At 41.5% G+C, this 12,500-nt stretch overlaps 1 protein-coding gene across 1 annotated transcript; it reads left to right on the top strand.

Annotated features, from left to right (window-relative positions):
- The first annotated feature begins 5 nt into the window (after positions 1-5).
- Positions 6-7,723, top strand: LOC134437435 (caspase activity and apoptosis inhibitor 1). The gene is made up of 7 exons (XM_063186925.1): positions 6-164; positions 989-1,210; positions 1,818-1,902; positions 2,138-2,201; positions 3,105-3,172; positions 4,788-4,894; positions 5,159-7,723. The coding sequence occupies exons 1-7, from the start codon at positions 63-65 to the stop codon at positions 5,789-5,791; spliced, it is 1,281 nt and encodes a 426-aa protein (XP_063042995.1). The 5' UTR covers positions 6-62; the 3' UTR covers positions 5,792-7,723.
- Positions 7,724-12,500: the final 4,777 nt, after the last annotated feature.

Here is a 12,500-nt window from a genome sequence, read left to right as displayed (position 1 = left end):
ATGTTTCATGCGTGAATCGAGTCGTCAGTTGAAGCAGTCTATTTGTTTTTTCTCGTTTAAAAATGTTGGGTAAAAAATCTGCTAAGGAGAAGAAACGGCGGCATTCACAGGGAGAGACTCGAGAAGCTGCCAGAAAACGCAGAAGCACAGAATCCAGCGTCGAGGTAAAGTAAATGATGATAAACTGAGAATATCCCTTTGCTCAACTAGTCTAGACATCACGCATCAACTTAGTTAAGAATCACCTGTCCTGCTGCATACGTATATGACCCTCTAACTGTCAAATGTTTTGTTCTGTATGTCCAAATAACATGCATTTATCTCTACTTGGTCCTTGTGCTGTTCCAAGATCTTCCAGCTATCGAAGTCGTAGTAGCCTGATAAACCAGCCCAAATGTGAGATAGCTAATCGCCCTGTTTTCTAATGAACGGTGTTCTTCTGTCAGAGGTTGTAAGATGTAGTTAGTTATATCCAGGGCTTTCTTCTGGTTCTGCTATTATGCTGCTGCCTGCTGCTTTAATGAACTCTGTCAGTCCCGTTTTTCCATCTTTGATCTTGGAAAGACATAACTTCATGAAGTTAAAACATTCTCAAATTGCCCATAGCCCGCTACACATATGTCCACTGCATTTCCGTCGCTCAGCTTTGTCAATTTTGTCAACAGGCTACAAAAGCTACTGAAACAAAATAGCATTTTTTTTCTCCTCACAGACAACTTGGAGTCTTTCTAATATTTAATAACTAATTCATAAATAGGGGATGGAGGCCCATGTGTGATTTCAGGATTTTAAAAATGACAGAAAAATGAGGCGCAAACAATGCTCAAGTCCAAACTGTATATCGTTGCCGAAAAGTCACAAATGAAGTCAGTGGACAAAACTGGAGTTACAGACGTTTCGGAACTAGCCCATTTTCAATGTCTCCAGTAGCTATAAAGTAAAGGTGCAAACGCCAACCTTTTTTTGTTGCCCTTCACTATGATCTCAGGATGTGAAGGAGTCTCCGGAGCTGCAGGGGGCAGAAGCTCCTGCAGTGGAGAAGCAGCAGCAGCAGCCGCAGCCGAGTGACGTGGAGGAGGGCGGTCTGGACCTCAGCGTGCCCTTCAAGCCCATCAGTGCCTACATAGCGGACCGCCAGGAGATGCTGGAGCAGTGCTTCCATGTGCTGGGCGAAAACAAGCTCAAGAACATGCTTCCGGATGAGCTAAAGGTACAGACACACTAGGGGTGGTACGGTTCACAAAATTCACGTTTCGGTTCATATCACGGGGTCAAGGTCACGGTTTTCGGTTTTCTACGGTTCTTTTTTTTAGTTCATGATAAATGGTGCACTGGCTAATAGAATCGGACTTATCACTAAATATCCTACATATGGTTTGTATAGGCTTATAATGTGAAAATGGTGTGATTTTAATTGTGTCATCTTCTGATTTGGTCTTATACGCTAATGTTTTAATCAGAGAGACTGGATAAGATACTCCTAGAATCTGTTCTAGATCTGTCTAGAATATGTTTCACATTTTTCAGGGCAGTACATGAATTGCGGTTTGCGATGGATTGCACGGTTCGGTTCGGTATGTGTGTGAATTGTACGGTTTCGGTTTTCGGTGCGGTTTGTGCCATCCCTAGAACACACACAGGCATGGGCCATATTCATTAATTCCAGTGCTATAAATGAACTTTTATCATCACTAGTCAAATGTCCCATGTCCAAGACTGTCCCATTCACTTCCTGACACCATCTTCGACTGTCCTGTCAAATAAAGGCATAAAAAAGCCCCAAAAAAGAAAAGTATAATGTGATATTCTCTGTGTAGGATGTGCCATTTGATGAGATAAAGAAACTCTGTGGGGAACAACTGGAGCAGCTTTCACCCAATAATCTTTTGGCCATCCTGGAAGGTAAACCACAACTTTGTGTGTGTGTGTGTGTGTGTGTGTGTGTGTGGGTGTTGGAGTTGGTGTTGTGTGTTTGCATGTGGCATAAATTGCTGTATTCTACACTTGCTTTGAAACATAACTGTTTTTTCCCCTTGTCAATGTGAGTTTTTTTTTTTTTTTTTTTTAACTCAGTTCAAAATCTTTCTGGTGGACTGACTGTGAATAACAGGAACATTTTTATTCTCTTATTTATTAGGTCGTGAAGTGACAGAGGCAGAGGCAGAGGCCGAACAGAAGAGCAGCAGTGCAGCTGACAGCCAGTGAGTCTCCTTTGCCTTTCAGTTCATTTCTCTTTTGCCGTGTTTATGACACAAATTGAACGTCTTTGCCATATTGTCTAGTTTATTTAAGAGATTTAATTGATTCATGTTTGTGTCATCTGAACTTTAAACAAGACTTGACAAAGGCAAAACAATACATGCATGCTGAGGCTGGATAGCTGGTCATTGTTCATAACTTTGTCAGTGGGGTTTCAGCTGGGGGGATGAATGGCAATATTTGAGTGTAAAGAAATTCCGCACACTGTCCATTCCACCAACAAACTTTAATACAACGTTTCGGTCATCCGACCTTCTTCAGCAGTGTGCGGGATGTCTTTGCACTCAACTGAGTAACTCTACTCACCTCTAATCATGGGTATTAACCGGCATTACATTCACATTTCATCCTCCACTATGTTTCTGGTCTCTTTCTGTTCTACATTACTTGTACTCTTATCTGTTCTACATTACTTGTATACTGCTGTACTCTGTTCTGATCCCTTACTCTGTACTTGCTTGAATGTCCTCCTTGTAAAAAGCTTTTTTCCTCATGCCATTTGCTTAATGCCTCCTAATTACTTTGATTGAACACACATACACACACACACGCACACACACACACACACACACACATACACACACACACACACACACACACACACATACACACACACACGCACACCGCTTTTATTTTTATTTCAGTTCTTCTTCACCCTTCTACACACTTGTTTTGCACCGGCCATGCATTTCATTACAAGTGACACGAAAGTGTCTCTATGTACATGACAAATAAATATCCTTGATCCTTGATCCTTGCAAGTCGCTTTGATCAAAAGCGTCTGCTAAATATGATCGAATGTAATGTAATGTGTTGATCTTTGTGATTTGTGTGTGATTACCAAGGCAGGACAACAATGTTGACTCAACGTCGTCGGTCAAGGACAACAGTGATGGGGAGGATACCAAGCAAGGTCAGTGTCTGAATTCTCACCTTCATAAACAAACAGGAAATCAAAGTGCTTCTGGGTCTTCACCGTTTTTCCCTTGGTGCTCATCAGTGTAGGGCAGGGTTTCCCAAACTGGGGTGCGCGCACCCCTGGGGGTGCGTGGCCTGCCCCAAGGGGGTGCGCAAGTTGAATAGAGCAATGGCGGATATGTGTTTTCATGCTGTATTAATGTACATTAAGTAGTTTTTAATTGTATGGTGCATTGTATGCTTGAAGAAACATCAAGTCTATTGTAAATGAGGTTTCCCTAAATGACTCTGCATAATGTGCAATGATTTGTGCTGTGAACCCATATTTGAGTGGCCATAAGTACACCAAAACATTCGCTTAGGGGGTGCGTGAACCACATTGAAATGTACAAGGGGGTGCGCAAGGAAAAAAAGTTTGGGAAACACTGGTGTAGGGGGCTCTCAAACTTGGTCCAGGTAGAGAAAATCTGAGGCACTCATGGTTACAATTTTTTAGTTTTTATTAGGTTACAACTCTAATGCATTTCGGCTCTTATGGCCCTCTTGAGGGGTATCGATATGCCCTGAAGAAGGCCATAAGGGCCGAAACACGTAGGCATTGTAGCCAAATAAAAAAGTTTTTTTTAAAAGTAACCTTGAGTGCCTTGGGAGTAGGGCTGGGCGATATGGAAAAAAAACATCACGATATGGATTACTTTACATCACGATAACGATATATATCACGATATAGCACAGTTACATACCTTTTCAGTTATTGTCTTTATTTGCTCTTTATTTTTTCATGTCGCAAAGCAACCTTTCTTTGAAATGGATCTTTTTATTTTTATTTTTACAGTTACATCAACTTATAGTGTGTATTGTGACAACATGAAATGTAATTAAATGATATTCAATTGTATAAAATTGATAAAATTACTATCACGATATAAATGATATAGGAGAAAGGTCACGATATACACTTTTATATCACTTTTTTATCATGATAACGATATATATCGTCATATTGCCCAGCCCTACTCGGGAGTTCCTCATCTTCATTAGACTGTAGTAATGATGACATACTGTTTAGGGATGGGGCCCATCCAATACTGTATCAACATAATTCAGTGATTGGAATCGGATCAGAATTTCCCCCAAAATATCTGATACTGATCTTGAGCCAGGTGTAATGTTAACTTGAAATCATTACAGTTGCATATTTGTTTTCAGAGTTGTATAAAGTAGACTGCTACGGATGTAATTACAACACTAGTAGTGTAATATTACATAGTAGCATCTTTGCAACATCATACTATTAGTTTTGTTATAACATTTGTAGCAGTACTTCTACTTTATGCAACTGTTTGTTTTAAGGATGGGATTACAGTATTACTTGTTTTTACTTACTTATCACTTGTTACTGTTCGTCTGACTTTCTTTTTCTGACCATTTATCCTACTTGGGCAAAAAAAACCCCATCATTAGTCAAGGCAATAATGCAATTAATAATTAGATTGGAATCAGTTAATCAAAATGTATTTATATAGTACAATATCGCAACTATACAGTTGACTCAAAGTGCTCAAAGACTCCAAATGAGCAGCTTTTATTCCTAACTTTACTCCATACAGGTGGGTCAGGGGAGGAGAGTGACGTCCTGAGCATTAACGCAGACGCTGACGACAGTGACATCGAGGGGCCCAAAGAGGAGAAACCCCAGCACCAGCAGGAAGAGGAGGTGAAGGAGGAGGTGGAAGGTGGGTGTTGCCACCAGGGGCCGCATCTGAGTGCCCTGTTCCCTGCCACTCTATGCCACTCGTCTTTTGGTCTAAAACTTCAAATTCATGTAGATTTTATACTTTTATACTTCGATTTTATTATCATTTTTCTTTTCTCGTTTACTTTGCACATTGAGCTGCATGTCTTGTATGAATTGTGCTGTACAAATACAGTTATTATTATTATTAATAGTATTATTATTATTATTATTTTAGGAGAAGAAGAGGAGGAGGAGAAGATGGAGGAGTCCACAGTAGCAGCGGCTGAGGCAGCAGCGGAGGAGGAGGTGGTGATGGTTCCCACTACAACTCCCCCATCAGTAGAGGCAGAGGAAAAGAAAGAAGGAGGAGGAGGAGGAGGAGGAGGTGTGGAGGAGAAGAAGGGTGAAGAAGAGGAAGAGGAGGAGAAAGGCGTAGCAGATGAAGAAGAAGAAGCACCTCGCTTGGAGCTCCAGAAGGACATAGAACGCAGCGTCAGCGAGATCCTCACTCTGTCCGCCCCCCTCGAACCCTCTGCACCACTCACACACCACCCCGCTCCACATCCACATCCACATCCACAACCACAACCACAACCACAACCACGGCCACACCACCCCAGACCTGCTCACCCTAGCACAGCACACACATCCCAGCACACACAGCCCCGCTCATACACGCGAGGGCCTCCAGCTCCAGCCGCACAGAAGGCTATCCCGGGGGCAGGGGCGGGGGCAGGGGCGGGGGCGGGAGGAGTGGTGGTGAAACAGCCGTCGGCGCAACAGCTGGAGCTGCTGGAACTGGAGATGAGAGCCAGAGCCATTAAAGCTCTGATGAAGGCCAACGATACCAAGAAACAGGCACTGGGATCCTCATGATCTTGAAGCACTTAGACCAGAGAGAGTAGAGAGAGAGAGGTTCCATTGGCCCATTGTTTCCGGGTTCTATTATTGGGGGGGAAATCCCCCTTTAGGCAGACCTAGGCAGACCTGAGGACTATTCTATTCAATGCTAGGAGCATTATGACACGCCCCTTTAGGCAGACCGGAACCTGGTCACATTAGGTGCCCATAGAAACCTATTATGTTGGCATATCTCTATACTTAAAGAATCTCTGCTTAGACCAGGGGTGGGGAACCTATGAGTGCGTTCCAATGTGCGACCTTGCGTCCTCCACTTGGGGTTGTGGCCTCGTACCAGGAAGTAATATGTCATGATGACATCACTGACAACATCATTATATTATATTTCAATATCTCGCAAAAGCTCAATTGTAAAGTCATTTTCTCAACACGAAGGTAAAGGAAGAATAGTCCTCCAAAGAAGTGTTTTGGCTAGGCGGACATCAGGGAAATTGAATTGTGTTCTCCACGGAGGCGGGGCATCAGCAAAATGTGAGGCCACAAGCCCAAGTGGAGGATGCAAAGTGGCATATTGGAATGCACCCTATGTCTGGCCGTTTACGGCCCTTGAGGCCATCTTATCTGGCCCCCGATGTAATTTTTATTTCATGCAGTTTCACATGTTTTGTAAAGAAAGGTTAAAATTACATTTGCAATACAATTCAGTTATATTTTCAATGAAGGCCGCCATTGAAGATGGCCTCCTGCAATACAGGCCTAAATTGCAGGGGTCATTTTTGGTTTGTGTTCATAGTACGGCCCTTGGAGGACTTTATAAAATTTGAAGTGGCCCCTTTGAGTGAAAAAGGTTTCCCACCCCTGTAGTAGACTGACACCCTTGACTTGACCTTTGGCCAATCCTGACTCGTTCCAATCAGACTTCATCAGTTTCCCAAATTGAACATAGTTGTAGGTTGTTTGTTTGTTTGACACTTGCAAACACTTGACCAACCTCAAACTACAGGGGATGGGACACATTGGGAAATTGCTTTTTTTGGCAGAAAAAAACACATTCATTTCTGGAGAAACTCATTGAAAATGTTTCATAGGCACACTGCATCCATGTTAACTACCAGTTAACATTGAGTCCTATGAGACCAGTTAGCCGCGAGCTGGTCTCATAGGACTCAATGTTAACTGCTAGCATGGAGGTAAAATTTGCACTGCCATACCCCGAGAACGGTTGAAAGTACAGGAGAACGGTAAAACCCTATTATTTAACTCAAGGGGAGGTGTAAAATAAGCTTATTTCCAAAAATGGGACAGTATCACTTTAATGCCGGTGGGCATAAGACAAAGCATTGACACTTCTCATTTTGGAGTGCCTACAGGACACCCAGTAAGTTATACCCCTTGCCTACAACAGCCAGGAGCAGATCAAGATGGCCAGGGGGCCCTAGGCTACAGGTTACTGTGAGCTTATGCTGTACGAATGCAGGAAGATGGCCAGTTTTATTTCTATTCATTTTTATTATTTTTTTAATAGAACAACAGCAAATTAAATGAGCTTTAGCTACAGTAACAACATTTTCGTTCCAGCCAATGGAAAAAAGCAATGTGTTGAAAGATTTTAATTTTTTAATTTTTATTTTATTACACAATGATTAACATGATTAGCGCAGAGGTGTGAGGAGCTTGCTGTATTTGACCATAGAATGCAGCTTTTCACTTTATGATGGAGTGATTAAAACTAACAACGGAGCTTTCCTTTTGAAAGAGTTTTAAGTTGCCTTAAGTGTATCTTTTTGAGAATTGAACGAGTTGTTTATGTACAGAGGTTTGTTATTTATTTTATGTATTCAGATCGGTTTTCATTTTTTGTTTGTAATGTTCATACACACTATGTGTTGTGGAGAAAGTGGCTGTAAATATGTTTGTTCATTCATCATTGCTGTTTAGATTGATTCTTTTTTTTCTGTGTACTGTCAATCAGAAATGTTTTGGAAAAGTAAAACGGTCTGTTACCACAACCATATATGTCTGTATTTAATTCACAGCCCAGGTAGCAATACAAATTCCATGAACATCAGTGCATCAGTAGCAATAAGGTTCTCAACCTTTTTTTGTATTAATGCCCCCTGGTAGCCTGATAAACCAGCGTAAATGTGAGATCGGAGTAATTTAGTCTGGCCCCGATGAACGATACCTCCCGAAGATTGTTGATGAGAACAACCTGTTGTTTTTTCAAACCGTGCCGGCACTCTGACCAATCGGTGATCTTTGCCGTTGATGTGCTTTCCCAACGGTGTTGCGAGGTTTGTCGTCACTCCCTCAAAACCCCGCCCGCTTTAATTCAAAACAAATCGCTGCGTTGTGATTGGTTTTGCCAGACTCAGGGCACAGCGTTCAAAACGTTCTCAGATCCGAGGCCAGACCCACTCGCTAGCTGAAAAATTTCGGCGTCCAGCGGGTGGCGCTGGTTTACCAGGCTAGCCCCCTGGACCTCATTGTAAGCCTGCCTACGCCCCCTAAGTATTATAAAATGAAATGGACTGATACCCCCCAATGGCAACTAAGCACCGCTGTCAGCTGTGTCCTTCTCAATGTCCTCCTAGGCCCCTGGGGTGCTGTAGAGCACCTATTGTGGGGTGATATGAACACTAGGTCAAAGTGATTTATAGTTTTTGTCTGTTCATTAAAGCACATTTTTTTGTAACTTTGGCTACTTTAGCAGAACTCTTCACACAGATGCACCAACCTATAACCAAATTAGCCAAAATAATAGCACAAAACCTCCTTTGCACTCAGTTTGCCATTCATAGCACACACTTGGCAAAATGCAACAAAACAATCCATTGCACAGCACTGGTTTTGAATAGCTGAACACAACTCACTGCTTCACACTAAATTTCCAAATTATGAACACACTTCTAGACTCCCAACCTCTTAAAATTGAAATACCTTTTGAATAGAGAAACCAAGAGGCAAGTATTTTGAAATTTTACTGTGGGAGTCTAGTTGCTACAATGCGTGCCAGTAATGTGATGTGAATGCTAACTTTTTGGTTAAAAAAAAACATTTTACAACCGAAAAGTTAAACAAACCGCACACATTTCTGCTGATTTGGTGTGAGGTTGCTGTATTCGTGTGAATAATTCTGCAAAAACAGCTTAAGTTGCGTAAAATGAACTTAAGCGATCACAAAAAGAAACTAAATACTTAGACTACACAAAACATATGACAAGTGGAATTGACACTGCTGTGGCAAACTAGAGTGAAGTCTGATTGGGAAAAATGCTCTGCCTGGCAAGTCATGCTTGAGGCAAATCCTATGTACAATACAACCTTTTATTGTAAAACATTACAAATTCAAATAGTTTTAGGCAAGATGTAGTGCAGGGGTGGGGAACCTATGTCTTGATGGCCGTTTTGTCATGAAATGACATTGAAATATGACATGTTTTGTAAAGAAAAAGCCCCAAGGTTGCCGGTTCGACTCCCGACCCGCCAGGTTGGTGGGGGGAGTAATCAACCAGTGCTCTCCTCCATCCTCCTCCATGACTGAGGTACCCTGAGCATGGTACCGTCCCGCCTGACTGCTCCCTTTCAGCCGCCATTGGGGGTTGCCCCCTTGCACGGGTGAGGCATGAATGCAATTGTATTGTGTACAGTGTGCACATGTATGCTGTGAACTGCTGTGTCACAATGACAATGGGAGTTGGTGTTTCTCAGGTGGACTTTCACTTCAATTCACTTGTATACAGCATTTCCTTCAATAGCCTCTAGATGGCAGTGTCCAACTGCTGTACAGGCTCCTTCAATTTCCCCATTGATCCCATGCAGAAATAACAACGAGGCCTAGACATATTTAAGAAGCCCTCTAATTAAATAAAAATGAACTACTTTAAATATGAATTCAATTTTAATGAGAAGCGTTAAACCGCTGGTAAAATTTAGATGTGATGTGATCTGGAGCTTTTATCCTTCAATATTTTTTCTGCTAGAACAACGGTTTTAAATAGTGACGAGCCAAACTGAGGGCTGGAAATCTAGTAGTGTAGGCAGGGCCAGTCTTCACATTATGCATATTCAGGATTTTGGTCTAACGTGTTGTTTCCACATATCTGGATATTTTTACATGTGGATATTATTTTCTCCTGTTTACATTGACATTGACCTCCCATGTAAGCAGAGTATTAAAATCCACATATACAAATCCTGCTTTAAAGGGACACTGTGTGAAATTTTTAGTTGTTTATTTTCAAAATTCATGCTGCCCATTCACTAATGTTACCTTTTTCATGAGTACTTACCACCATCATCAAATTCTAAGTATTCATTATGACTGGAAAAATTGCACTTTTCATACATACCATTTTGAATTTCCAAAAATAGCCATTTTTAGCAGCAAAAATGACTCTACTTGGACCATACTAGGAAATATTTGTTTATTGCTTTGTAAACCATCATGTAAATATGTAAGTATAATTTGGCAATAGGCAGCCCAGTTTCAATGAGCAGCATAGTTGCAGTACCTTTTTTGACCATTTCCTGCACAGTGTCCCTTTAAAAATATCCCATTTAGGGGGCTAAAACGCACCTGTTACACTGCTTTTGTTTTTATCCCCATGTTGTGTTTCCACCTAAACAGGAGAATAACTATCTGCTACGTGGAAACAGCAAGTTAAATTACAATAACACAGGAGAGGGCTGCACTTGGCATATACAGTATGGGTAACACTTTATTTTAGGAATAGGCCTACATCTATTAGCACTAATACATACAATGTTAATGCCTGCATAAGTAACTTGTAAGGCATGTACTAAGCAAACACTTTTTCCTACTAGGTCCTTACTAAGGTTAAATTGGTAATAAGTCCCTTATTGTGCATGAACAAGACATTTGCGAATACATGCCTAACAAATGTTTGATTTTGCTTTGTACATGGCTTACAAGTTACTTATACAGACACATTGTATGTATTAGTGCTAATAGATGTATCCCTAAAATAAAGTGTTACCACAATACAGTGCCCTCCATAATTATTGGCACCCCTGGTTGAGATGTGTTAAAAGCCTTAAAATAAATTCAGTGTTTATTGCAGAAGAATACTGTCACACTGAAAATTGTAGGAAAATGTAGCCTTCAACTCAAATGAATTGTAAGAAAATAAAAAAATCCCTGACTGAAAAATAATTATTTCATTAAATCACCTGTTCCACAATTATTGGCACCCTTAACAATTCCCAGGAAATAAATATAATTGAAGCATTTCTGTCATTTCTACAGTAGTTTACAAAGTTTACCAGAGTATGTAGGAACATTTAATTAGTAATTCATCACTTCCTGTTTCCCTGGGGTATAAATATGACGTGACACAGAGGCCATTTCTCTTATCCACTCTTAAACATGGGAAAGACAAAGGAACACAGCATACAAGTGAGGCAGATGTGCGTTGACCTTCACAGGTCAGGCAGAGGCTACAAGAAGATTGCCACTCAACTGCAGCTGCCCATATCCACTGTGAGATGAATAATTAAGAAGTTCAAAACACTGGAACAGTGGTAAACAAGCCTGGACGAGGACCCAAGTTTCTTTTTGCCACCACGCACAGTGAGGAGGATGGTAAGAGAAATCAAAAGATCTCCAAAGCTCACTGTTACAGAATTACAACAAATGGTAGCATCCTGGGGTCACAAAGTCTCCAAATCAACCATCAGGCGCTGTCTACACACCAACAAGCTGTTTGAGAGGCATGCACGGAGAAAACCTTTCCTCACTCACAATCATAAACGCAAACGTCTGGAGTTCGCCAAGCGGTATTGGGGCTTCAACTGGGACCGTGTGCTTTGGTCAGATGAGACCAAGATTGAGCTTTTTGGCAACAAACACTCTAAGTGGTTCTGGCGTGCCACGAAAGATGCGCATGCTGAAAAGCACCTCATACCCACTGTGAAGTATGGGGGTGGGTCAGTGATGCTGTGGGGCTGTTTCGCTTCCAAAGGCCCTGGGAACCTTGCTAGGGTGCATGGCATCATGAATGCTTTGAAATACCAGGACATTTTAAATCAAAATCTGTTGCCCTCTGCCCGAAAGCTGAAGATGGGTCGTCACTGGGTCTTTCAGCAAGACAATGACCCTAAACATATGGCCAAATCTACACAGAAATGGTTCACCAGACACAAAATCAAGCTCCTCTCATGGCCATCTCAGTCCCCAGACCTCAACCCCATTGAGAACCTGTGGGGTGAGCTGAAGAGGAGAGTACAGAGGAGAGGACCCAGGTCTCTGGATGATTTAGAGAGATTCTGCAAAGAGGAATGGCTGAAGATCCCTCTTTCTGTCTTTTCCCATCTTGTGAAACATTATAGGAGAAGATTAGGTGCTGTTTTGTTGGCAAAAGGGGGTTATACAAAATATTAACACCAGGGGTGCTAATAATTGTGACACACATTATTTGATGTCAAATAATTATTTCTTTATGTGGGATTTTTTCCCCACTGAATAAATGCACTTGCATTGAAGGTTGGATTTTTCTCTTTTTTTCCATTAAGGTCCCATATTATTTAGAAAAAAACAATAATAATTGGAAGCTAAAAAACACATCTCAACCAGGGGTGCCAATAATTATGGAGGGCACTGTATGTATATTACTTTGCATACTGGCAGATGTTGTGCTTTCTTCAGTAGGCTGCAATTTTACCACATGGTGCCATTGTATTAAGTGTAGGGTTCACAAAAACT

The sequence above is a fragment of the Engraulis encrasicolus genome, chromosome 21, assembly GCF_034702125.1.
Source record: "Engraulis encrasicolus isolate BLACKSEA-1 chromosome 21, IST_EnEncr_1.0, whole genome shotgun sequence".
In the NCBI taxonomy this organism is placed as follows: domain Eukaryota; kingdom Metazoa; phylum Chordata; class Actinopteri; order Clupeiformes; family Engraulidae; genus Engraulis; species Engraulis encrasicolus.
The sequence above is the reverse complement of the archived record's forward strand: the minus strand, read 5'-3'. Positions and strand labels throughout refer to the sequence as shown.

Coding starts and splice junctions, on each gene's coding strand:
- LOC134437435 (XM_063186925.1), top strand. CDS start 63: ATGTTGGGTAAAAAATCTGCTAAGGAGAAGAAACGGCGGCATTCACAG. Junction 1,903..2,137: donor TCTTTTGGCCATCCTGGAAG/GTAAACCACAAC, acceptor CTTATTTATTAG/GTCGTGAAGTGACAGAGGCA. Junction 2,202..3,104: donor AGCAGTGCAGCTGACAGCCA/GTGAGTCTCCTT, acceptor GTGATTACCAAG/GCAGGACAACAATGTTGACT.